Source organism: Ascidiella aspersa, chromosome 4 (genome assembly GCF_963924565.1).
Source record: "Ascidiella aspersa chromosome 4, kaAscAspe10.2, whole genome shotgun sequence".
NCBI classification, from domain to species: domain Eukaryota; kingdom Metazoa; phylum Chordata; class Ascidiacea; order Phlebobranchia; family Ascidiidae; genus Ascidiella; species Ascidiella aspersa.
The window spans coordinates 3,764,665-3,792,324 of NC_139450.1; the positions used below are offsets into that span (position 1 = coordinate 3,764,665).

Genomic DNA, 27,660 nt, shown 5'->3' on the forward strand with positions numbered 1-27,660 from the left:
ATTTACCGAAATCAGTTTTATTTTCGTAAAACTGTAAAACTAATTGTTTGCTAATATATATCTATATTATTTAAAGATGACTGCATCTGCTTCACTGACTTGCTTGAAAAATCCAAATCGAAACAGAAAGATCTTCAGAAGATTGTTGAAGATCTCAGCGACATTTCATCAAAGGTATTTGAAGAAATGTTAAATTCATGTTTCAACTAAATTCGCATTTGCTCACTTTTATCTTTAATACGAACAACATATTGTGGCAAGAAAATGTAATATTAGACTGACTGAACGCTACAAATTGTTACGCTATAGGTGCTGTTTAAGTGTTTAAACTACGCCCAAATTCTAATTTTGTACTGATAACATTTCTTCGGGGCTGACTCAGTCTTTGTATTTTCAGTCGGCTGCGTTTTGCGAGGTTCTTGACTTGGAAGAACAAGCCAAGGAAAGCTGGGAAAAGAAGTTTGCCGATGTTAATCTGGAAACCTTGAAAGCTGACGCCGAATCGTACAAAGTAAGTTACTGGTAGAGTCAGCTACAACAGCATTGATGATACAACAAGGAATTTAACAACAGTTTATTTTAAGTTGAACTAAAAGTTGGCGATTAATTTCGCCTTGCCATTAAATGCCGACTTCTGGTCGTAAATATTAACATTGGCCTTAGGTTGAACTAGACATATTTAACTAGGACCGTTGTTCCTGTAAAGGGCATAAACAAATTATATTAAACCGTCGAATGATTTTATGTTTTTCAACGGCGTTTAGGTTAAGTTTTTTTTATACACGGTATTCCATTTCCTTGTAAGCAATGCTGAAACAAATTGTATTCGTTTATCGTTAGTAAACTAATACAGGAGTAAAAACCTAAGTTTAAAACCCCGCTGAAACTCAGTATCGTCGTTATTTGACCTTTATGTCTCATGGACATGCCCTGAATTTCTTTATGTGAATGGTACTGATGTTGCCAATTGAATAAACAAACGTACACTTTACCTTAATTTTTCGTATTTATAAAATTTGTAGCAAAGCACAGATGGACAAACAGAAATCTAATTATCTATTCCATAACGACAAAGTATATTATGCTTATATAAATTATAATGTTCACAGGCTTGGCGAGACGGCGTTAAGTTGCACGCGCCCGACTTCGAAAGCCTCCAGAACACTGTAAAGTCGTTTAAAAAGCAGAATGGCAAAGCAGAGGGAATGGATGAGGTCGTGGATGCATACGAGAATATTGGTGAGTTGGGATTCGTACAACAGAGGTGGATGTTACCTTTAAATGCCTCCTATGACCCTGTGACACTTTCCTGGTTTGTTTGGAGTATTGTTCGAAGTGATTTTGCTGGTTTTAAATGTTTTAAACCTAATTAATTGCGTCACGCTCCTAAAACGTAAGCATAAACCCCATGATTTTTGTGGGCGGTATTCTGGTCGTGTCAATTGTTTCAATTAAAACCAAGCAAAAAATTATTTTTTTTTTGTTCGAAAAAATAAAAAATAATACTATCAAGATTATTTTTACTTTTGTCACTTATTTTTATTTTTATTTTTTTTTTCGCACGAAAAATTATATATATATTAATGAAAACTAAAATATATTTAACTTGGTTTTACTTAATTTTAGGATTTTTTTTTCTTGGTATAAAAATTAAAAGAAAATATTTTAACCTTTTTTTATTAGAATCTCGTTGGAAGAAACTTTTGGCCGACTGCGACGATCTTGGCCACCAGGTGTCGTGCAAGTGCGACGCTCAGAGTCGATATTTGGAGAAGCAAGACCGACTCGGTGAATGGCTCCAAGACAAGAGGACCATCTTCTCCATGTTGGACGTCCCATGTGCAGACCCAGAAGCCTTTGAGAAACAAAACAAGCAAATTGAGGTGACTTGAAAATGAGCAAATATTGGTAAATTTGACAATTTCTAAACCCGAAAAAAGAATTAAAGATACATGCACAATTGCACTAAAAGTAGATTTTAATATTACTTCCTTGAACAATAAAAAGGAACCTTAAAAAAAAGATATGAGAAAGAAAATAGGGAAGTCAACGCCAACTTTAGAAATTAGAGTGAAACTCAAAGTTTTAAAAGTCTGTAAGATATTATGCTACAAATGCATATAAATATTCCATATATTTATTAAAATTAAAAGGTTTTGTTTTGGGCAACCACAAGTGTGTATAAATGAGCTAAAAATGCCAAGAGTAAAAGCTGGATTGAGTGTGTGTTTTAAAGCGAAGTATGCAAAGCTGATTTTTATTTTTGCGTAACTAATTTGAAGTTAAATACTGGAAAATTAAAAGTATGGTTAAAGTGTCAACACAAACTTTTATTTAATATATAGTAAAATGATTTTTTTTTTGTACATAGAGAACCGAAAGGCACACGATTTAACAACAAAATTTGCTTATACCTTTTTCCTAATTTATTACTTATACTGTTGCGTTGTTTATTGAGATATATTGACGATGTCTTTGCATGCGAAATATATATTATATACTTTTAACAATAAATAGTGTCTTACCTGAATTACCAGCTTTGCTATACTGTCCCTCTGTTATCAAAATTTGCCTGACTTTTTCCTGTGTGTTCAGAAACTGAGCAAGGATGTCGCTTCACACGAACACAACTTGGACGAAGCCGCATCTTTGGTGGAAGTTTTGCCTCAGCTTTCACCAATGTACGAACAACTCAAAGAAGATTGGGAGAAGCTAAAGGAAGATCTGCAGCAACTCTTGTCGAAGAGAATGAACTCTAACGACAAACGTAAGTTAGCGAGTGTAGCTTACATGGGCAACTTATAAATATGCTGTTGCTACCGGGCGTATATATACTGAAAAGAAGTTCTTCCGGTACTTATGCGTTTAAAACATTTTTTTTAAACTATTTTTAATTTGTTTGAACCATGGCATTTAGACTGTTTTGTTTTTAAATTATATTCAGAAAAAGTCAAGCGACCTGATTTTAGGTTTTTAAAAACCTACTATTTTTTAATTTAATTTCCTAATTTCTTTGATTAAATTGTGTGGCAACCCAGTTTATATTAATGTACTTGGGTCACATTATCGGGAGTTCAGTTTACGTCGGACGCGACAAACAAGCTTGGCGAAGTTTGGTAGCCTCTGAGCTGTTTGAATCGAAAAGTTTAAATCGAAAAAAAAAATGATGTATCGTCGGCTGTGAAAGATGTAAAAAAAAATGGTTGTTAAAAAATTGTAATTTTTTAACCGTACATGTCATAAGTACCATGTAAAACTGTTTTGCTGTTTTTAGTGAAATTGATGAACGATTTTTTTGTTTTTAGTGAAATTGATGAACGATTTACTCGACGACTTGTCGGCTTGGTCGAAAGACGTCAAAGACAAAATAGAAGAAACGAAACTTGAAGCTGATGTTGAGAAGTTTCAAGATGAATTGGACAAAATCAAAAAGCAGCGAGACGATGAAGTTAAGGTATCGCAAAAGTTACTTTTTTGTTGACTAAAAGGCATCGAAAGTTATTATTGTGGTAAATTCGTATTAAAAAAAGTGGCTAAACCTTCATCAAAAATACGTGCTATTCTAACTTAGAAGTTACGGTATTTTAAAAGTTTCATTTTTTGTGTAAAATTTGTATTCAAAACATTTTACCCCAAAGAATGTTCAACTTCAGTTAAAAGTAATTATGTACATCTAACGCCTTGTAGCATTGTAATTGACTGCTTTTACTTCAAATCAACAAGGTGGTGCTATTTAAAGAAAAATTGGATTGCATTTTCGACAAGCTTTTTTTGTCCAAAAGCCTGATTAGTGATTACCCTACCTGATTATCCTATACAATTAAACGAATACGGCCGTTTACAAAGATTAAAAACATTTTACAAAAAAGTTCAAGTTTAAATATTTTGCAAGCTACAATAATATCACTGATTAGGATCAAAATATCCTACGATAAACAATTTTTTTTAATAATGTTTAAAATTAATTAGACTGGTAAACTGAACTTTGTCTGTTTTTTTCAGGAGAACAAGGGCAAGCTTTCCGATTGCGCGAACCACGCCAAAGATCTCGCCGCGTCAGGATTGATCTCTGACAATCTGCAGTGTGACGTCACAAACAAAGCAACGAATGCTTTCGAGAGCGCCATGAAGGCAATAGGTGTGTAATGTGTGATATATTTTTCTAATGCACCTATTTTCTCTTTTTTTCAGTGGTTCTTTAAATTTTTAGTGCTTTTACCTCTGAGAAACTCTAATATTTTTCCCGAAAAAAAAATTCTGACCTGCCATTAATTTATGATTAAACAACACTACAATGTCAGGAAAAAAGGAAAGTGTTAATGAAAAATTGAAACTATTTGAAAGACCCACCATTTTTGCAATTAATTACTAGAAAAATACACCTGACGTAGTTTTCAAAGTTCTTAAAAAACAAATAAAAAACTTTCCAAAAATTAAAGCTTACTGTTTAAATTCATTTTCCATCTTCTATAGAACTTTAAACTATCCTAAGGGTGTGAAACCCTGATATATTTTTGTTTGAATATGGAAGTGCAACGTTTTACTAAAACAACTGTTAATTTTGTTTTAAAAATTTTTAATTTGTTTTTGACATTGGTTGCAAAACCGTGGTTAGTCGTTGTTTTTAATTGCTTAAAGACACTTGTAGAACCATTTGTAATTGCTGTTACTGATTTAATCATACATTGAAAAATTAACTGTTTTTTGTAACATAGACAACCACGAGAACAAGGTGAAAGAAATGCTGAAGGATCTTGAAAGTTCGATCGAATCTTGCAAAGATATCGTAGCTTGGTGCAAAGCAACATCGCTGGAGCTAAAGTCAATGGACAAGTCTCCGTCTACATTAAACCAACTCGATGCAAGCTTGCAACGTTTGGAGGTATTAACGTGCCCCTATTTTCTTGTACACTTTTTAATGTTATAAACAAATGGTAAAAGCAAAAAATATTTCTTAGGAGATAAAGTTGTTTCTCAAGTTTCTAAAACAGCTATATCGTTTGGACTTATAACATTATCGTCAGGCAAAGGAGGACTCGAAAATTAACCTAACTTGAAATTCTATTAAAAACAAAACTATTAATATTCGAAGTCCTATATTGTTGCACTCACGAAAATAATAAAACAGAAGAACAAAGAGAGTTTTTTGGGTAAAATAACATACTTGCCTCAACATTCACAAACACCTATATTATTAATAAAAACTTGTTTAGTAAATTGTGTTTCAATTCAGTTAGAATAATAATAAAGCTAAATAACACTTCAAAAAGCGAATAAACCTCTTTAAGTTAATTTTTGTGTTAGACGTAGAATGAATATCAAATCACTATACAGAACTAGTTCCTGTGAACGTCTTTGAAAATAAACAAAGAATTATTTGAAACGTTTACAAAATGCCGCCTACTTATGCATGGGCTTTTATATTTATTCTACGTCTAACCATAGGCGTAGCCAGGGGGGGGGCCTGAGGGGCTATGGCCCCCCCAAAAAATTTATAAATATTTTACTCTAAATAATTTGTTTTGTAGCATTTATGAGCAGTACCACAACATTTGATCACAGGCATGCCACACCTTCAATTGTCAGGCATTGTTACGTCACAAACGATGTAGTTATAACATTTACTATACATTGATGTACTTTTGCTACTTTCAGACAGTTTTTGCTCATTGACTGTTTTTTTAGTATTGCGTTTAACACTCAGTCAGTTGCTGCTCGAAACGGTTTGCTAGCATTGTTACTTGTGTTCGTTACGGCAGTTGATACAATGCTAAGAGCTAAACAAAACATTCCAACTTTTTGGCCCCCCCAAAAAATTTTCGGCTGGCTACGCCACTGCGTCTAACTACAATCTCAAAACATTACGCTTCAAGTTGTTATTATTTAAGTTATTTAATCATTGAGTTTTTCTTTGATCCAGGATTATTCGGACACAGGTGAAAAGCATCTTGACAATCTTGAGAAAACCGAAGAATGTTTGAGAAAGTTGTCGGAAAAATGTGAAAGTGGCGATCAACAATTTGTTAAGGACGCCAAGGAAGCGCTCGACGCAGTGCTCGATGGTATATTTGAAATCAATTATTTTTGTTTTTACAAATATTGCAAAAAGTGAATTATTTGTAAAATACATGTTTTAAACTATTTGATAGGACTAAAGGACCACTTTGTGTTAGAATACCGGCATTTTTGTATACTGTTGTTGTATTTTTGCAAAAATTTCAAACTTTTTCCGAATGATTGTTTTAATTCAAAGTAAATACTTCGTAAAGTGCTCTTCGACTATTTTTAAAGAAATATTAAAAATATCTAGCGATAAAGGATCACTTATTAAAAGTACCTGCAGCATTTTAAATAGTTTACTAAGTTTAACAGTTTTGTTGTTGAGTATTTTTCTGGGTCGGATATTTAGTTATTTACTATTTTTTTTATAAAATAACTACTAGTTTTTAATTTTAATAGTTTTTTGTATTGCCATAAATATATTCTAGTGATGTTTAACAAAACTAGGTTTAAACATTAAAAATACAGCTAAATACTGCAATAAACTATCTTAGATTTTATCTAACTTTTACATCATCAAAACTTACGCTCCCATTCTTCTGACAGAAATCAAAAACACAAAGTTGACCTTGAAGGAGAGAAGGGATGACCTTGAAAAGTTCAACGAACTGAACGCGGCTTGCGACCAAAAACTCGAATCGATCAAAAATCGAATTAACCTTATTCAGGAAATGTCGGGGCTCACTTCCAAGCAAATTAAATACTGCCAAGTAAGATGTTGGGATTAAAAGGGGAAAATTTAAGACTATTTCGGTTATAAAGAAAAGCATAACTTGAGGATTGCGCTCATTATGTTGAAATAAACTTAAAAACTAACTGGAATGCGTTTTACAACCTTGACTAACTTTAATATTCAACTTCGAACCAGAAGTTCATGATTAAAAGCTTACAAGGGTCTGTTGAGGCACTTTAATTTTCAGATTTTTTTTTAATGTTCTTGAGTGAAATAACTGGGGTTAAAACATTTTCCTTTTAAATCGATTTACGGTAAATATTGCATTTAATGTTCGCAACTATTTATAAATGTAAGCATATAGTTTTGCAAAGCTATTGGTTGTTAGGGTATAGCTTGAAATAACAAGGGGTCCGGACTTTGAAAATGTTGTGAAGAGGTCTGTAACTAAAATAAGTTTGGAAACCAATGTATCTTGGTTAATAGTACGAATAAAAGCGATCAAAACAAACAAAAAGACCTTGTGCCTTTATTTTGCTTGTTTTTATCCCTTTTATAACTATACTATACCCTGACTATAATACGGTTGTAAAAAAATTACAACATTGAAACACGATTTGCCAAATGCCGTATTAATTTTTTTTTTTAAGTTAAACCATTAAAATGTTTTGATACCAAGTTTTTTCGTGCAAATGTTTTTTTTTAAACGCTAACCTTAGTTGCCCGTTATATATTTTCCTTTTAAACAACTGGTTGATGGTTTAAAAGTGGTTTTGTGGAAACATTTACACTCTTTTTAAGTTTGTCACGATTTTTTAAGATATTAACTAAGTTTTTTTCTGCACGTTCTCCCCAGTTATTTTATATTTGCATGAAAAATTTCGAAATATTTTTATTTTCTGGTAATGCAAAGGCTTATACTACGAATGTGTACTAACTACAATGTACGCGGTTTCAATTTGCTAAACGATCCTACGATTGCATGACTATATCTTATTTACCTAAGTTTTCGCACGTTTAAACTCACGCACGCTACCGAGCGCACATTTAATTTGACCGAGCACAACCGCGAGACGGCGCCCTTTGTTTCTCAAAGGACGTGAATGCGGATTTGGCGGACGAAGGTCACGCCGTCGTGGGCGTTTGCGATTTCGCCAAACGCCTGACGGCTGCCACCAGTCCGCGACTACTGTCACCCGCCACTGCCAGTGGCACTTGCCAGCTCGCCACTGCCGACGACGAGCACCTGACAGTCGCCGCAAACGCCCTGGCGGAGAAATACCAGGAGCTGAAGCAGGCGCTTGCCGACCTGGCCGCCAACCTAGATAGCGTTGCAAAGTTTGAGGTTTCACTTTTTGATTTGTTTCCTGATTTCACCACTTTTTTGTCTTTGGAAATAAGGGGATGTCCGAACTGGGTGTTTTTTTTACGATACCCGATGTTTTTTGGCAAAAATACGACGAATCGATGACAAATGACGTCATTACTTTAGTGAAATACGCTGTATTTTTCAAATTGAACCTTTAATTAATGTCTGAAAGGCCTAAACTTGTCTTAGCGGTAATACAAATTGCTATACCTTTGGTTTTATAAAGGTTTATTTAAACGATTTTTGGTACAACAATACAAATTGACAAGTTTGCTAAATTATCTTTCATTAATTTGATAACAGATCGGCAGCGATACCACACTAATATCGGGCGAATAACAAACCCACCACTTTTGAATGAAGTATCGGCTCCGATCCGATACTATCGGACATCCCCAGTTGAGAACCCAACGCGAGGCAAAATTTGCAGCCTTTTATATTACGGGTTCTCTGTTAAGCTTATTGTAAAATCAGTAGAACCTAAATTAACTTGAAATAATGTTTAAAAAATTCTGATTTACCAGTTATACGCACTTGCATGAATTTATCATTCTGGATAATAAATGAATTAGCCAAAGTTATTTTTGATCACCAATTTGCCACAAATTTTGATTTTTACACTTCTTGATTCTATGCTATTATAATATTTGATTTGGTGTTTTTTGTTTCTCCCATTTTTTCACCTTTCCACCAGGGAAAACTCACTATATCAAGGTTGATTAGATAGATTATTTTTAAACCGATAACAGTTTTTCGACATTACCTCTTCTTTTAAACACAAAATAAGATTTTTGAAAGATAATTTCAATTTCCTATTTATTTAAGGCCTTCAAATAAATCTTTGAAACTCAATATTTAATTTTGAATAAATTGAAAGTAACATTTTTTTAATAGAAGTAAATAGCAAGAAATAAAACAACTTTTTTTTTAAATGAAACTCTTGAGAAGATAATCATGGAATCGTAATTAAGTAGCATTTTTGAATCTTTGAAATAAAAAAAGTGAAATGAAATATTACTGACATTGTCTCCATCAAATGAATTAGCGAAACACACTAGTTGACATTTTCTACCTAAAAAAAACTATTGGAATTTTTTAAACAAAAATCTAATTTAAATTATGTTTTTTGTTGAAAAGTGATTATCAAGGACAATTGCAATTTACATTATTTTGTTTTCTTAAAACTAATAAATAAGTTAAAATAAAAATTAAATTTAGGCAAAAATCTTTTTTTTTTTTACTGGCAGTCCCAATTTTAATTACCTTTTTCTTTCAACAAAATCGGCGAAACAAACTCTTCGACATTTTTCACCTTTGAACAAAAAAGAACTAATTGACTTTTTTCAAATTGATTTTTCAAAGACCATATACATTTAAATTTACCATTTTTTAAACTTAAAAACAACAAACTCAGGCGGAAATCTCGGACATCTGCGACAAGCTGAACTTGCTCGAAACCGGTTTTGACGAGTTTGACCCAGTTTCGAGATCGGAGCCTACCTTGCTGGATCAGCAGAGGGAAAGTACCCAACTCCTCGACTCGTTCGTCGCTCTGGAACAGGACGCTACCGACCTGGATAGAAGGTACCAGGAGTACGCCGCTACTGCTCCGGACGGAGCGAGTCACGAGAGAGACGTGAGTTGGAACTTGTTATTTTTATTGAGACACGTTTGCTTACAAATGTCTGATAAGATTTACACCTTTTTTGAACAACACAAGAAATTGTTATTTTTTATTGAGACACGTTTGCTTATAAATGTCTGATAAGATTTAAACCTTTTTTTGAACAACACAAGAAATTGTTATTTTTTATTTTTCGGATTTCTCTATCTATGTGTTTGACACCACTTTTGGTGTGTGAGGACGCTTTTTAGGGTTAGGGTGTAAATTTCTTGATTTGAATTTGTTTTTGAAGTGAAGAATAATTATGCTTTTTTTTGAGAACAATACGTTTTTTGTTTTCAAATAGAAATAGGTATAATTTAAAGATTTTAATTTGGGTAAAGTTAATAGTTTTTTAGTGATACATTTCATTAAAAAATGTATATTTTTAGACACATATTCTAACATACGTTTGAAAAGATCTAAACAAACTTTAATAAAAAAACACAAAATATGAAAGTTATGTCGAGAATGGGTTATTGTATCTAAAAAAATATTATTTAAATACAGTATTGAAGTCACTTTTTCTATCAAAACTCTGCTATCAAAAAAAATCTCCTGGTTTTCAAACCTTAAAAAGACATGAACGCGAAATACGCCTTTTGGGTTAAGGATGGGGTATGTGACGGGGGGATAGGATTTTTGGTTGAGTTGATTAAAGTTTTGTCTGACTTTTAAGTTCTTATTCTGACGTAATTGGACTTCAGTCGAAGTATTTTGGTCTTTTTTCGCATTTGATTTATGGTATTCCAATTTTGGTTCTTGATACTGGAGCCTGTACAGAAATCAATTTTAAAAATGCCTAAGTAACATTTACACGATCCCAATTGAAAGCATCATTCAATCCCACCCTAATATTACGTCACAATCGCGCAGATCAAAACCGTGGCACGCAACGCAAGGCGCCTCGTGGAGAAATGCCGGAAGCGCGAGGCGGAAGTGGGCGACACGCTTGAGCAGGTACGAAGCTTTGACGTCACTTCCGATGAGCTCGAGAGCGACCTCGTGCGGATGATTGGTGAAATGAAGGCGAAGGATTGTAAGGCGGCAAATGCTGAGAGACTAAAAGAACTGCAGGACGAATTGAAGGTGAAGATTTATTTTAACTTTAGGGTTGCAACAAAGTCTTTGGATCTTTAAAAGTCTTTGAATTGATTTTGGTATTGAACAGTCGTAAACCCTATATTTTTGGTATTGAACAGTCGTAAACCCTATATTTTTGGTATTGAACATTGAACATGTTAAAAGTATTTTTATATGTTGAAAAAGTGCCGCTGTGAAAACATTTTTAACTATGTGATATAGCGTTAACAATGTTGCATTTTTACTGTTTTTTTTTGTTTTCTTCTAAAATAAGGTTGATCCACTTTTAGATATTTGAAATGCTAAAAATGTTCGTCAATGTCGTTAAATTAAAAATAAGTTTTCCAGCGATTTTAATCCACTAAACAGAAACGGTTAAAAGGTAATTACTGCAATCGGAAATTGAAACAGATGAGGTAAAACACATAACAACAAAACACACACATTAACATTTACCCGACACAAGAAATTATTAATAAAAAAACCCTAAAGCTTTGAATGGATTCTTCTTTAGAGTTGGGTTATAATATATTTCGAGCTGAATCCGTTTTGTTAAAAACCTGCAATAAAAGTGGCATTAAATAGCAATTACTCTAATTAGCCACATTTAAACCTTGCAATTATTACGTCACAACAGGAATTCCGCCAGGAGTGCATCCACCGGTCCTTGCAATGCTTTCGAATATAACTCATTCTATTCATACAGTATTTATATACTTTCCAGCTTTTGTGTCATGTGCTGTTCATTAAATCGTCAATGCAATTCCTTTTTGAATCTCACACAAGAGATTTCTATTTGCGACATTTAAACTTGGCTATTATTACGTCACAACAGGAATTCCGCCAGGAGTGCATCTACCCGGCGAGACGTCGCACAAACGAGTCGACAACGAGCGGGTACGCACTCATCTACTCAGCCCACCACTCGGTCCCCACTCACCACATACTCGAGAAAGTGAAAAAGATCGAACACTTGTGGGCGCAGCTGAGCGAACAGGTTTGTGCCACTCGCTCTAAAAGTCTTTCGGATGATTTAGTGACGCAATAAACCCGCACTATAACAAATTGTGACGTCACCATTTCGCACACATTTCTGTTGTTGACGTCACACTTATTGTGTTCGCAGCTTAGTCAACAGGTTTGTGTTGTTTGTAGATGGATGGTGGCGATTTTGTTATTAATTTTCAATTTTTCGTTATTTTTAGGAAATGTTAGGATTGAAAAACTTTAATATTAGTTTTTTTAGCTGCAAGTATTCTGAGCTCAAGAACCGCAAATCCTTTCGCACACTTCCCTTTATGACGTAACACGTATACCGTAAAAACTTTGCTTGACAACCAAAAAAATGAAAATAAGCATATTTAAAAATAACTATTCAATGTACTCCGTAAGTGATTTGTGAACTTTCCAACTTACAGCAAACCTATCGAACTTCGTGGTGATACTCCAAAAACAAAAAATCGATATTTTTGAAGTACGTTTTGACTTGGGCTTTAACTGTAAGTGTTTCAGAGCTTCGTTTGTAAAGTCAGTCATTTAAGCTAGTCTTGCTAGTAAAAAGTTGTTTACTGTATAACGGCTTAAACTTGAAGGCTTTTTAGTTAAGCGCGAATGATATGCCCAAGTTAAATGGTAAGTAAGTAGAATGACTAATTTTGTTTAATTGAACCTTTCAATGACAATTAATGGGTCAACGGATGTAAAAAAGCTGAAAACCAGTGCACTTAAATCAGCCTTTTACACACATTTAAAACAGTTTCATAATGAATTGCAAAGCCAAAAAGGTTGATTAAATCGACACCGTCAAGACGTTTCGACACAAGCTTGTATCATATTCAGTTAATGAAGATGATTAAAAAATAGATGTTAAAATAATAGTGTTATTATTTTTCTTATATGAGGGTCTATACCTGTTCTAAAACTGCCAGCTTTTAATTTTTTATGCATATCGTAAAATGAAATCCAAAAAGAAACGCAAAGGGTAAAAATTGTTACTAGCTTTATTTAACCATACAACTTCAAAACAGCTTTTAGCTTACCATATGGGTAAGAAGAACATCTTATATGCGTTCTTTAAAAATCGTCAAGAAATATCTCGTGTATTTAGGTTGAAGTCACTGCCCCTTTGCAAGCTCTGGTTAAAGAAGAGGTAAAAATTAAGCCAGGTGCTCTCTGTAGAAAACTGTAGCCTGTCTTTTCTTTTGGTGGCTGGTTAACTTTTTCTGGAGTCGCACTTCTTACTAACAAATGCCCGAAAAGAAAAAATTGCAATGTTTCTATTATTGTATAAACTCGTCTGATCATATAATCGTACTGCCTTTTTTATTTTTATGGTTGAATAGGTAAATTATGGTTCTATAATCAGGTAAGTTTTTTTTTTATATAAAAATGCGTTATGTGTGTCCGAAAACATAAAATCTTGTTTGATTTTTTTTTTTAAATTGTCGATACATCCTTAACTAACTTTCAATGCATTCTATCTTGTTAAACTCGCCATTGTATTTTTTCTTCTACGATTTTAACTTTTTCTTCAATATGGGTATGGACGTATGGTCTCTTTCAATTCATATTAATGTGCTTAATGTGCTTTATTTACTTTCAAGGATAATTGTTTTGATGCAATTTGCAACATCAAACCAGTTTTGTTGAAACCGCATTCTTTTTACTCGAAATTCGGTTTCCATTCACATTTCATTTCTTATAACAATCACCATTAAGTTCGCAAACTAACACCCATGCAAAGTATTTGTTAACAGGTTATTTATCACTGGTATTTATGGAAGTACATTGCTATTTCGAATCAGGGGAAAAAGTGGCAATAAAGCTAAAAAGAGTAAAATAATCAAAACTTAAAAAGGGTAAAATAAAAATCATTAAAAAAAAATTAAAAAAAAAAAAAAATTAAAAAAAAGTCTCAAAAAAAAGTGCCACAAAAACGAAAATTGAAAGACAAAAACTTTAAAATACCATTTTTGTAACTGAAACTGCATCGTTTGCTACTTTCAAGGTGGCTTCGTTCGACTCTGAGCTGCAGAACGCTCTGATAAGCAGCGGCCATTACAAGGACGTTTACGATTCCTACCTCATCTGGTTGAGGAACGTCGAACTGCTAGTTGCTAGGCAACAACCGCTCTCCTGGGAGTACACGGTCGTCGCTGTTCAGCTGGAGGAACACAAGGTAACCATGGCAACCGAGGTTTTGCTCTTCTTTGCCGTTAAAATCGAAACCTTGTAATCCCGATATGAATGCAGACCAAGCCTCTTTACCAGTGGTTCTCAACCGCCGGTCTGCGTGCCGGTACTAGTAGTTTAAAAATACTAGTAGTTTAATAATAATACTAGTAGTTTAATAAAAATACTAGTAGTTTGATAAAAATGCTAGTAGTTTGATAAAAATACTAGTAGTTTGATAAAAATACTAGTAGTTTAATAAAAATACTAGTAGTTTAATAAAAATACTAGTAGTTTGATAAAAATACTAGTAGATTGATAAAAATACTAGTAGTTTAATAAAAATACTAGTAGTTTAAAAATACTAGTAGTTTAAAAATACTAGTAGTTTAAAAATACTAGTAGTTTAATAAAACTACTAGTAGTTTAAAAATACTAGTAGTTTGATAAAAATACTAGTAGTTTAATAAAAATAAAAATAGGGAACACACAAAATATAAATAGGGAACACACAATAAGACCTATAGAATCTAGATCAGTGGTTCTCAACCGCCGGTTCGCATCAACTTTCCTGCCGGGCCGCCAAATATATTACAATCTTTAATCTCAACTACAAAATACAAGATGTTGAAGGCTTGTCCATCAAATTTAGAACTTCGCCAGTTCCGTTATTTGCAGCATTGTGACGTAACATAGACTTAATGGTCTACTTTGGACTTTATCGTACGTCACAATGCAAGTGTTGTGCCCAACTGTTTAAAAGTAAAGTTTAGGACCAGTTGTATGTGAAAAACTTCCACGTTTCCACGTATAACACGAATGATATCAAAGAGACAGTAGCAAATTGCTTATTGAATGGAAGTTTCTATTCTTTGCTTTTAAGTTGCATACTTTTGTTATATTTGCATTTTGGGTTGATTTAATTTTTGAAGGTCCACCGGTCCGCAAAATTTGTTTTGAAATTTTACCGGTCCGTAAGATGAAAAGGTTGAGAACCACTGCAGTCTATACCACTATTTGTTGTCAAAATCTGATCACGTGGATGACCTTACCTGCTATCGGCCACCTACATTCTAATCGCCGCACACCCCGGTTCAAATAATGTATTTCTCCTTGTTTCCTTTTTTCTGCCATCTCCCTCAGCAGTATAACATATATATACTTAGAATAAGTGCCTTCTCACTATGTTGGAAATCAATAAAGAGTTATTCGAAAGGTTCAAAATGCTACCTACTTCTGTATGGGCTTTGATATTCTTACTACGTCTTACTACAACCTCCAACATTGTGCTCCAAAATTAAAACTTTAATGCAACAAATTGTTAAGAGTAACCATTACAGCGAATTGTCAAATCTTGTTGAAATTTAGGAACACTAAACACGGATCTGTTGATTATCTTCAGTAGAAAGAGAGTGGCCCAAATAATTGAAAAAATATTTATTCGTAAAATTTTCTATTTTTCGGGCCAAACCTAATCAAAGAAAAAATAATTTAAAACAAAATTCAAATGATTGTTTAAAGAAAAAATATGCAAGATATCCTTGAAACATGCTTAATGCGTTCAAATCTTTCTTTTTTGATTAAAAAATACTTCAGGCTCTTGAGGAAATCCTGCACAAGGAGCACGAAGTCCTCCAGACTTTCCTGCGTCAGTTCTCCGATTATCACTCCTCACCAGAGGACCAGAACAACATCCAGGACCTCAAGAGAAGATGGGAGGATGTGTCGGATAAAGTATCGAAGAGGTAAGAGGTTATTGTTGAAAAATATTGTATTTTTTGGTTGGAATTTATAATTTTGTATTGGGAAAAAATCGGATTAGTTTCATGGAGTTTAAATGCTTTAGGTGATAGATAATTTTTGAAAAATATTCTTGGTGGCCAAAAAAGCATTACATTTTTTAATTATGAGTTTTTATTTTTAAATTGGGGAGAAAATCGGATAAGTTTCATGGAGTTAAAAATTTAGATAGTCTCAACGAGGTGGGAGATTATTCGTGCGAGTATACTTATAGTACCATAAGGATTACTATATATACCATAAAATTAAATTATTACCAACACTCTATATTTCATACCCAAAGTTTATGTATCAGTGCTTGCTAGCAAAAAACTCTAATCTCTTTAGGTATCTCACCGATCACAGTATAGATTAGGGTTACTCGCTAGGTCAGTGCTTCTTAAACTTTTTAAGTTTTGTTCACCCCTAGCATCTATCTCCATATTTCATTCACCCTTGTCTCATGATATGATAAAACTTCTCGTCTATATATAACAGCACAACCGGAATATCCGCCCTGCTCGCAAGCTATCATCCATTTTGAACTGTTTACCCTTATTCACCCCTTTTGGTTGGTTCACCCCTGCAAAAATTTGATTCATCCTGGGGTGAACCATTTACCTGATTAAGAAACACTGCTCTAGGTATTAATTAAATTTGTTTTTATCAGGTCTGACGAGCTGAGCGCTGTCACATCCGAGGCTCGATTGTTCCATGGTCTCAGCACAAAGTTCCAGGTGTGGCTCGGCAAGGTCGAAAAGAGGTCAATGGACCTCGTGTTCACCGGTACCCTGCAGGACCGGATTACCAAGGAAATACAACACCAACAGGTTGGAATGTGATTTGGTTCTTTCGTTGTGGCCTACTATAATATGTGGCAGAAAATTAAAGAAAAAATTATATTTAGGTCAAGATATTTTTAAATGGTATATTAAACAATTTTGGTAATTTTCAAAAACAGTAAATTAGTTCCACTTAAGTCAAGTGTTTTAATTATGTTGTATTAAGTGCACTTGAGTCAAGTCTTTAAAAAACAGAAACATAAGTGCACTAAAGTCAATTTAAAACGGTAATTTAAGTGCGCTTAAGTCAAGTATTTAAAATAGTTTCAGTGCCCTAACAAGTAAAAAAAAAACTCGATTAAATATTTTCAAAACAGTAAAGTAAGTTCACCTAACTCAAGTAATTGGTAAACTTGCATAAGCCGGCGTTTGTGCTCCAAACATCTGTATGTCTTCAGGCCCTCCTCAAGGAGATCTCACAGCACGAGGGAGAGATGGGGGAGATCGAGTCCACTCCCCTCCGGAAGCTCTTCACTGACAATGAGGAACAATCAGAGTCACTGAACAACCACTTGGTGGTGCTGAGGAGCAGATACGAAGAGGCGAAACGTTTGGTCGAAGGTGAGGTTGAACGTAAAAGTAACATGAATAATAATTAAAGAATAATGTGATTTAAATAATATGAATAGTAAAAGTAAGATTATAAGTCACTGGTACTTAAACTTGGTCCGTGGACCCTTGGGGGTACGTACTATAGTTTTAGAGTCCATGAAAGCTTAACTAAAATCATGGTTATTAATTAGAAACAAGACTTATTGCGCCTTCTTTTGAAAAGATTTAGAATTCGTTTAAGTTTCATTTTTTTTTGGACAAAAAACAGCCGATTTTTTAACTCTACACATTTCATGACGTCACTTTATGACATCAGCTCTAAAAATTTTTTGACGACCCTGGTCTATGCCAACCATGCAATATTTTGTGCGTTTAAAAAGTTTAGGAGCCCATGTTAAAGTAAAAGTAACATATTGTAAATGCTACAATTAACATAAATAATAAGACTATCATATTGAAAGGAAAAAATCGAAGTAGATCTTCTGCACTAACTTTAATCACAGCCTTGTTGCTCGCCCGCCGTTTTTTCTCTACGGTGTGCTTCTAGACATTCAAGGCCAAACCATAAGCAGTATATAATAACAGAAAATAGTATGTCATCCACAAATGAATTTAATCCTTGTTCCCAAGTAACACTTAGTTTTAACTCGATATTTACATGCGTTCTACTCTTTTGATCGATTTTTCCCCCAAAATCCGTATTATACGCGTTGTTTTGTTTATTTTGTATCCAACTGAAAAAAAGTACTTTTTCTAGCCAGACTTTTTTAAAGTAAAGTCCTTCTAAAACAGTTAACTAAGTGCATCTTAGTCAACTCCTTTTAATACAGATCATTAAGTACACTTACGTCAAGTCCTTTCAAAACAGTTAATTAAGTGCACTTGCTGTTCATTATCGAGATGTGTTCGTTTTTTTTTCCCAAAGATCCGTCTTATTCACGTTTTTTTTTGTTTATTTTGTATCCAACTGGAAAAAGCACTGTTTTTAGCCAGACGTTTTTAGTCCTAGTGAACGTTCAACTGTCCGTCGAGTTGTTTCTTCTTTAACAAACCCTCTTCCTCTGTTGCTAAGGACGCCACGGCGTGCTGCTTGCCAACCAGGAGCTAGCCCACATCTTCAACGAGCGTCTTCTCAGTCTCTTCGCCTTCGTGGTGGAGTGCAAGCTCCGACTCTCAAAGTGGGAAGATCAAGAAGGAAATGTCCGAGTCCTGGATGCTAAACCTGCTCACATTAAAAAAGCATCGGAGGCTTGCGAGGTAGTGTTAATGTTATTTTATGTGTGTGCTCAACGATTTTCACTCAACTCAGCTTGCGACGCAAATTTTTTGCATTAATTGTAATTTCCTAGTAACTCCATGTTCATTTTGTCGGAACTGTTTAAAAAGGCAATTATTCTTTAAACGTTTTCTTAGAATTATCAAAGTCAGTCAATTGATAGGAAAAGAGAAATATATTTATTTATATAGTTTTAACTTTGGCAAAACAAGATTCTGCTGTCGTGCATTTTTTTGACAAACTGTACTTTCCCCGTTAAAGTCAACTTTAAAAGTTAAAACTAATACTATATCGCGTCGCTGGTTACTTGGACTAATCTATCACTTCCACTTCAAAAGTATTTACTATCTAGTAACTCGGCATTAGAATAGCTATTTGTAACCGCCGAGCTTGTGTTTTTAATTCGAGTGATCCTTATTATTTCCTATGTTTCATTCTGACATTTTTACGTGAATATTCAAACTGTAGGCGATCCTTGACGAAGTGAAGCGGAAACAGCCGATGTTGGAAACATCTGTGAAACAAGGGAGGGGATTGCTTAGCCAGTGCGCCGGTGACGACAATCTACAGGTGGAAAAGTGATTCTCTACAATAGGCACATGCTTTATGCAAGATTGACACAGTTTTCAAATAAATGCTGTGTCGTTTGCCTTTCGCAAGCGTATTCTATCCGACACAGTGAACCGTATGATGTGATCTTTCATACTGCAGAACTTGTGATTTTCGGGGCGAATTATTTGATTGGATAATTTCGTGGCTAATTATTATATTTTCGTGATGAAATTATTTGATTTGATAGCGATTTAAGTTTCACACTTGAATCAAATACAGCCGGTTTTTTAAGTCTAATTTTTACATCAACTCTAAAGTTCCATGTGGAATGTGGCCCACGCGAACTAATTTTTTTAAGGATCCGCGTTAGATAGATGGTTTGAAAGCGAAGCACCCATCTGAACGAAATATTTATTTTTTATCTATCATATAATATTTACCCTTTAAATCATTTTTGAGTAACAAATCAACCAGTTTATTATAGGAACTTCTCGCAATGGATTTTTTTTTTGGACTTTTTTTTAAATGTAAAATTTTCAAAAATTTGAATGCTTCACACATTTTGCCCAATTTGACATTCTTTCTATTAATTTCAGGCGCACGAAAAACTGGACAACCTTAGTGTCGAGTTTAACCTGCTGATAACTCGCTCCACGAGTATAGCGAGTAAGCTTGCGAGTTCGATGGACGACTCGGACCGCCTGGACGATGCAGACCGAAAGCTGAAGAGCTGGTTCAAGGATTCCAACAAGCTTTTTTACGACCTTGAGCTAAAGGAAGAAATGGACTTGGAGAAATGGAACGAACAGGCTAAGGTGGAAAAAACGATAAAAAAGTTTTTTTATTGTTCTGCGACTCTGTAATAAGCATTTAGATTGTTTTGAAGTTCTTATACCAAGGAAAAAATCGTTGTTAGGAGGTTTCAGTTTTTTGCTTTCGTAAATTAAAAAAAAACGTTTTTCTGTTTTTTATCATTTTGAAAGACGAACGATCGAGCGACAAAATGAAAGGAGCAAATAATGCGACCTTGCCCTCGCTAGATTACTGTAGAGTTTAAAACTCTGGTTTATACTAAACATTTTTAAAATGAAACAAGTTATAACATCACCATATATTTGTGCAACAGTTAATGTTAAATGAAAGTCTAACACTGTTTGCTACATAAACAATTTTTATATTTCGACGCCAAACGTACGTAACTTGCTGTGTGCTTTATACATGTAATCATTACTTTTCTTGAATTACAAAATTGATAAACAAACCTTACCAATAAAAAAATGCAAACAATATAACACAATCTCTAAATTTCCGCAGAGTTTCGAATTACACGAGCACGAAGGCTTGCTTGATACTGTCAAGCAAACGGCTGGTAACTTACAAGCGATATCGATGTGGTGGGGTCCCCAGCTGCTAAGCAAGCTGTGGAAACTACACAAGACGCAGTTCGCAGTCGTTAAGGACAAGTTCGATGCGCTCAATAAGAACTACGCGGAGATACAGGAACAGATGGAACAGGTGACTGCATTTTTTGGTTATTAACACGGTTATTAGGCTTTAATTAGCATTTAAGGATTTTTGGGTCTTGAAATAAAGGCAGCATTTCTTTGTTATTTCTATAGTATTTGATGTGTTTGATGTAAAAGTCTTTATTTCTTTAAATGTATTTTTTGTATATTGAAAAGTCTTTGTAAAAAACCCTGTTTATCCAAAAGTCTTTAAATATAGTCTTCGCGTTTGTTTTATTTGCAGTTTAAATACAAATTTTCAAATTATTTGTTTTACTGTGTTGACCACCATGCTATTCATACTATTTTGTTTCGAATTATAATCAAAAATACGTCAAGTGATCCAATGTTAGCTCTTTAAAAACTAATACATTTTCTTTGTAAAAACTAATTAAAATGTCAAAAATCTGTTCTATAATAGTTTGGGGCAACCCTGTTACACATTTAATTTGCCCACTTTGAAGGCGTTATACTTTAGCAATCACTTATACTCTCTGATTAACTGATAATTTTGATATTTCAGTTCAACGACGAACTAAACACAGGAGAGGAACTAGTGGACAAGTTTGTGGACGCCATCGATCGTTATGAGGATATCTCCGCGCTGGACGAAGAAACGTTGAAAGATAAAAAGCAACAACAAAAGGTAAAAACATACCAGCCTATACGACTGCTTTGACTGTGTATTGTGTATAGTTATTCATTGTGAGACGCATGACTTTTTGTCCAGTTTTCCCGGCGGTTTGTCTTTGGAAAGGTGGAATACCTGATAGTATTGGTTCCACAGCCTATTAAGTAGTCTGTATTTCGGTTCTTGCTTTTGTTTGTTAAAGTTGGGTAAAATGAAATGCCAAATATTTGTAAAAAATAGGTCATTAAGGGGTATTTTTTGAAAAATTGCTAAAAAAAATTAGCTATGTGATTTTTTACGTCGTTGAAAAATTATACCCTACGTAGGTATATTTAGTTGTAAGAAAAATTAATTTATAAACCATTGAACTAGTTTGCATACATGGTAATGATAAAGACAACATATTCGTGACACTTTTATTTCTACAGGAGATGGACGACCTACGCAGTGAGGTTGGAGCCCATTCTGTCAAGCTGGAACAGACCTTCCATAAACTTGTGTGTAGAGTTGACCGGGACACTGCTAAACCACTCAAGGTAAACTCAGCATATTACTAGTAGAAGACCTTGTTAATATATGACGCAACACCAAACGTAATGGTTACTAGGGTCGGAAAGTACCATAGTCTTAAGACAACTTACAATTGTTATATGATTTAGATTTTTTTAACCACAGTATACACATACGTTTTTATAACCGGGTGTTGCTCATTCAGCAGTATTATATAATACATACATTTTTGTTTGACGTTTACGAATGTGTTCTCCGAATGCTTGTTCCACCATACAGACAACACTTGGTGTTGCGAGTATATGGCGTAGCACTGAAAAACACTCACTTTCCTCAGTTGAACATTAATCTGTTGCTTTTGAGAAGAAAACTCCTAAAGTCGTTTGATGTGAATTGTTTTTGTTTTTTTCGATTTTATGTAGCTTAGTTTTAAAACGAGATGAAACTAACTTTGTAACTCAAATTATGCCATTAAATTTTCATTCAACATGGTAGAAAGTTGCACTGATGATCTCTTGAAGCTCTAGTCTAGAAACAACAATTACAGAATGTAAATAGTATCCCAGAAAACTATATTTTAAAAGGTTTGCAGCGATGATAATTTAGAACCCTGTTTTATTCAGGCCTCAATGGATGCATACCGCAGCAAGATGCAAGATGCACTTAAGAAACAAGAACATTGCCTTGCCAGTTCTGCACTCGCCCTTTCTCTCGCTAGTAAATGGCACGAAACAAACAAATCCCTGCTATCTTGGATGGAAGAAGCCAACAACGAACTGGAAGCTATAAAGGGCGAGAAATGCTCGAAACTGGAAACATACAAGCAGAAATTACAGGTGCGTGGAATTTTGTAGCAATGAATAAAGCGGTTTGGAATTTTACTTTACGCCTTTTTAATGCAAGATCCTCCCAGCATTTTTGGCTTGAAGCCTGGCATATATTTTCCTGTTTTTCACGACAAATCCGGGACTGGGTAATTGGGTACCAAAACTAAATTACATATCACAAAAAGCTTTCTTTATGATAAAATTATGTTTTCTTTGGAACCAAAGCTTTATTTTTATATACAAATTCTAGAAATGTTTTTTTCTGCATGACTTTAAAGCTAAAAATATATTAAAAATACATTTTTAGTTGTTTATTGTTTCTACTCAACTTTAGCAAACTTTTACAAAAGCGATATAAGAGGTTAAGAATTGCAAAGCTAAAAAGGTAAAAAAAGTCACCTTGACTGATTATGATATAAGCTCGTATCGAAACGTCTTAATCAAGATGATGTCGATCTACTCGACCTTTTGCCTTTGAGATTGATTATTATCAAGCTACATTACAGATCCGTGCATAGTGAACCTGTACCTAATATAAAAGGGTGTTTGTAGGAGTCCCAAAAATGTGTACATTTTTTTAAATTATTGTTTTGATTTTGATTTATGAAAACAAAGAATATATTTATTTTTTTGTTGACAGGCTCTTCTTCACAAACATGCAGAAGAGCGACCTCTTGCGGAAAACATCGTCAAACTTTCATCTCAAATTGGAAAGCTCCTTGGTAAGTTTAACAAAGTTGCTAGCAATAAAGTAGTCGCCGAACATATCGGGTAAAAAAAATATAAAAATCGTATTAGTTGTGCTACAAAACAAATCAGACAGATATATTGCATTTAAATATGTTGTTTCACCTTAAAAAAAGTGTTGCTTTTGTATGTCTCTCTCTTTCTGCCACAAAACGTTAATAGTCTTAAGAAACAGCTTTTGCTTATCAGTTACTCCTAGCCTTCGATAAATAAATACTTTTGATAAAAATATATTGTATACGTCATACATTAGAAGGTAAGTGGTTAGGTTATGTGAGAAAATGTAGCAATAAGAAATGCGCAATTCACTGAAAATTTTAATAAATTCATTAGGCTTTAGAAAGTGCCGGCATCTTTCAGCAATTTAATCATATTTTGCCTCATAGATCCATCAAGCGCCGCCGAAGAGTTGCAGGCCACGAGTGTGAAAAACCAGGACGAGTATTTCGAGTTTGGCAAAAAGCTCGAAGACTTGATTAAAGATGTTGATGAGCACGGAAAAGAACTATTGGAGGTGATTCCCCTTCCAAACTGCTACTGTTTTAGTTTTTAAATTGTTCAGCTAAAAGTTGCGCATAATTCCAATCGTTTTGATATTTAATAAATCGTCATTTTTAATGGTAAAAAAACTGATGGACTGATTTGTTTCTGGTTTAACATAAATGAACCGAAATGACAAATTTGACTGTCTTTTATTTAGTATATCTAAATATCTAATTTATGTTTCTGAAATTGAATAAACAGAAACTTGTATTTCATGTTAAAAATTATATTTGTTTTCTCTTCCATAAATATCCATTTAGTTTATATGTGGACAACGAATATTTGCTATTTTGTTTTAGTAAACAAAAAATGTCAAAAATTAATTTAAATCTTTTAAAGCCAAGCATAGTTGTCTTAACATATTGTACATAATTTCAGCAGCAACATATTGATTCATACAACAAAAAGGACGGTTTTGTTCACTTGAAATATACGTTGATCTATCAGTAAATTGACATTTGCCCAAAATACCTTAGTAAATTGCTTTACATCATTACACGTAGAAGATACAACAAAGCATTTTCGATTTAATATACTTAAAGTGCGAATCTAAAAAAGCATCAACCCAAAACAGCCGAAGAAAAAAATAATAAAAGTTTCTCAATAATTTAATTTTCTCACTCCCACCCACATTAAGAACTGTAATTAATTACGTCAATTACAATTTCGGGCATTTAAACTTTAATTTTCTCAATATCAGTGTATTGAACCAAAATTTCAGCAAATTGCAATTTTAGAATTACACAGAATAAAAATGCCTAAATTGCATTGCAATTGCATTTAAAACTGTTAAACTTATTACAATTACAAAATACAACTCTGCTTCCAACTGACACCTCTTTATTCCAGCTGATGCAACACTTGGATGAGGAGTCCAAGTACGCCAGCGATCTGATGGAGGACCTCACCCACCTTCCTCCTGTGTCCTTGGATGAAGAACCGCTCCTCCAGAGAGCTTGCGTCTTCGAGGTAAGGGGAATACCCGGGAGAATAAGAAAATAATAAACATTTCGCACATTTTACAAATTATTGCCCGTGTTAACCTGTTTTAAACGAACGTATTGCTTTTTTACACTGAATCTGTATTTCTACTTTCCTCTATATTACAAAAAAAGTCTCCAACCTTAATAACTTGAAGGCTAATTTGATAAGAATATGACTAGTATATCTAACGTTTAGGTCCAACTAGAGTCAAGTTCAATCTTACAATGAAACAGTTAAATAGATGCGTTTCCCATGTTTTGGAAGATTTATTGTATATTCATTTCTTACAATAATTTTATTATAACAAGCATAGAGAAAACCGTCCATTCGCTTAACTGCTTTTCGTGTATAAAGTATTTGAGTCTTACAATAATTTATTTGTAATTTAATTTTATTTAGAAAACAATACAGAAATCCGTCCATTCACTTATTACCTCTAGTGTATAAAGTATTTGAGTCTTACAATATATGTAGTATTTGAGTCTTACGATCATTTATTTGGTATTACAACTCACAATAATAGAAATCCGTAGTTAACATTCCAGTTTTTTTAGTTATCGCAAATAAAATATTAAGTTATACCAAACAACAACAAAAAAAACGTCTCGGAATCTGTTAATCCGAATTTCAGTTTTAACCACTAGCCACTTATTTACTTGTGACTGTTAACGTTTTAACGTCAACTGTTAACGTTTTAACGTCTCTCTACTTTTTTCTTCTTTACAGAAACTGCTAAGTCCCGGTGGTGAGTTCACTGAAAGGCTTCCCTCGCATCAAGATGAAGTCGATCAAATCGTACAGGATTTATCAGACCTCGGATATGAGCATTTGCAGCAAGGTAATAAGGGTCGGTCATGGTGGAAATGTATTACATCATGCGTCTAACAGAGTTTATTATATTAGATACCTAAAAAAAAACTTCCATGATATTATAGGGATTTTTTTTTTTTTTTTTTTGTGTTGGTTCTGTTCCTTAAAAACCAAAACCAAAATTAAAACAGTCCAAAACCAGTCATAAATTATAAAATAAATAAAAAAAACAATTATTCGCTCACAAGTTAGAAATGAATGTTGTTAAACTCTAAAGTGTACACAGGCAAAAGTAAGAGTTAGCCTCTTTTGCCCTTAGCCACCCTAACCTGCAAATTTACCTGGGAATTTTAGTTCAATTTTACCAGTTCATTTTTAACAGTTCGTTTTTCATAGCTCGTTTTTCACAGTACTTTTTTCACAGTTCGTTTTTAACAGTTCAGTACATTTTAATGAATGCATTTTTTTCAGGTGTTGCTGACAAGTTTGTGTCGCTCGAAGAACTAAAATCGAGTCTTCAGGATTTCTCTACAGATGAGTTGGAAAAACTAAAGGCTCTTCTCGATGCAATTCGTAACTTCAGGTGAGTCAGATTAAATTCCTGTGCCGCCCTGAGTACAAAAAACAGAAATATAACAAAATAAACTTTTGTGTTTAGTCTTTCAAAAATTTTTTGTGTTTAGTTCAAAAAAAGTAGATATGAATATTACTGCACTAAACATTTGCCTTTTACTAATAAAAAATTCTTAAAAGCTCTTTAAACGCAGGGCTGAAAACGTTTTATGAATTTACCTTAAAACCTAAGAAATACAGTCGTTTGCAATTGTCTTTATAAGTGTAAAATAAAAACAAAAGTAAGAAAATCCAGAGATTATGGGATATTTTAACCCAAAGCGTATTACTCGGCTTGATGAAACCAAAAGCATTTTAGTATACTTTTAATATAAATCTAGGAAAGTTTAAAATAATTATCTAATCCTTGTCGATATTTTTTTTTCTTTCAGCGCCAAAGGCGAAGAAACCACAGAAAAGTTATCAGCATTGAGCGATTCCATTGAGTCGCTTTCTGTACCACAAGTCATCAACCCTGACATACTAAGCCAGAAAACAACCGAATTCGAGGTTTGAAATGTTTTGCTTATCCATAAAACTAGTTGTTTGTTTTATTTTTTTACTTTAATCGTTTTTCACAGTTGTTTGCGCAATTATGTATCCGGTACACGATTGGTATTTTTTAGAATTACATTTTGTATTACTTTTAATTTATTTCTTCCAAATTGTTTCCTCTTCAAGTTTCGGCGCTATGTTTTTGTTCTTAGAATTTTTCTTTATGTTTTTCACAAGGTACAAAATAATTTGTTTTTTTATCGCTTTTCTCAATAAATTTTTGCTAAATATGATGTTTACATTAAATTTATTTCTCTATTTTATTAATGTTTTTATTTTTTATCGATGTTCTGCTTCCCGTTTTAGCCAATGGTTATAGCAGTTGTTTTTATCCTTGTTCACTAATGGTTATACCACACTTTTTAATTTCTTTAATGAATTATTAAAACAACACCTATCTTATATTACCTCTATAACACACCCATCCATTAGACATTGACTGGCGATCTGCTTGAGGCTGGCGAGGAGGTCACGTGTCTGACGACCTTGGGAGAGGAATGCAAGCTGAGCAAGGTCACGAGCGGCGTGGAGCCTTCGTCGGTTGACAGTTCCGTGCAAGAGGTAAATAAAATACAAAAAAGTAAAATAGAAAGTTGACATTTAAGCAAATTGTTAAAAAAACTTACATTTAAGCTCTGTGCAAAAAGTAAATAACTTCAGCAAACTATGGGCGTTTTTAAGCATTTGTTTTCAACGGTACTAATGGAAAAAAAATTGTTTCTAAGTTTGTTAATCAATTTAATCAGTTCAATTTAAGAATGTTTCCTGATAAAAAAGTTCTCTCCATGGAGTAAGCGACCTAACGGATTTTTCAAGTTTCTTGTTTCATCTGTTTTACTTTTTGTTCAAGCTAGCAAAGCCTGACTTGTATTATAAGCAACCCAATCAAACTAAAAAATTAAACTCTACGCGAAGT

General features: G+C 33.7%; 1 protein-coding gene across 1 annotated transcript in view; it reads left to right on the forward strand.

Annotated features, from left to right (window-relative positions):
- Positions 1-27,660, forward strand: part of LOC146146721 (dystonin-like) — a 68,931-nt gene that overhangs the window by 345 nt on the left and 40,926 nt on the right. Inside the window, exons 2-34 of the mRNA XM_083387017.1 lie at positions 77-174; positions 398-511; positions 1,110-1,239; positions 1,684-1,883; positions 2,596-2,767; positions 3,306-3,454; positions 4,003-4,138; positions 4,716-4,882; positions 5,921-6,062; positions 6,607-6,770; positions 7,830-8,078; positions 9,517-9,738; positions 10,642-10,854; positions 11,684-11,845; positions 12,956-12,997; positions 13,856-14,026; positions 15,616-15,764; positions 16,469-16,628; positions 17,039-17,201; positions 18,265-18,449; positions 18,937-19,038; positions 19,617-19,835; positions 20,335-20,535; positions 21,049-21,171; positions 21,585-21,692; positions 22,290-22,502; positions 23,134-23,215; positions 23,627-23,754; positions 24,633-24,752; positions 25,494-25,605; positions 26,049-26,160; positions 26,582-26,699; positions 27,177-27,305. Coding sequence (XP_083243143.1) covers positions 77-174; positions 398-511; positions 1,110-1,239; positions 1,684-1,883; positions 2,596-2,767; positions 3,306-3,454; positions 4,003-4,138; positions 4,716-4,882; positions 5,921-6,062; positions 6,607-6,770; positions 7,830-8,078; positions 9,517-9,738; positions 10,642-10,854; positions 11,684-11,845; positions 12,956-12,997; positions 13,856-14,026; positions 15,616-15,764; positions 16,469-16,628; positions 17,039-17,201; positions 18,265-18,449; positions 18,937-19,038; positions 19,617-19,835; positions 20,335-20,535; positions 21,049-21,171; positions 21,585-21,692; positions 22,290-22,502; positions 23,134-23,215; positions 23,627-23,754; positions 24,633-24,752; positions 25,494-25,605; positions 26,049-26,160; positions 26,582-26,699; positions 27,177-27,305 — 4,955 coding nt within the window. The remainder of the gene's footprint in view (positions 1-76; positions 175-397; positions 512-1,109; positions 1,240-1,683; positions 1,884-2,595; positions 2,768-3,305; positions 3,455-4,002; positions 4,139-4,715; positions 4,883-5,920; positions 6,063-6,606; positions 6,771-7,829; positions 8,079-9,516; positions 9,739-10,641; positions 10,855-11,683; positions 11,846-12,955; positions 12,998-13,855; positions 14,027-15,615; positions 15,765-16,468; positions 16,629-17,038; positions 17,202-18,264; positions 18,450-18,936; positions 19,039-19,616; positions 19,836-20,334; positions 20,536-21,048; positions 21,172-21,584; positions 21,693-22,289; positions 22,503-23,133; positions 23,216-23,626; positions 23,755-24,632; positions 24,753-25,493; positions 25,606-26,048; positions 26,161-26,581; positions 26,700-27,176; positions 27,306-27,660) is intronic.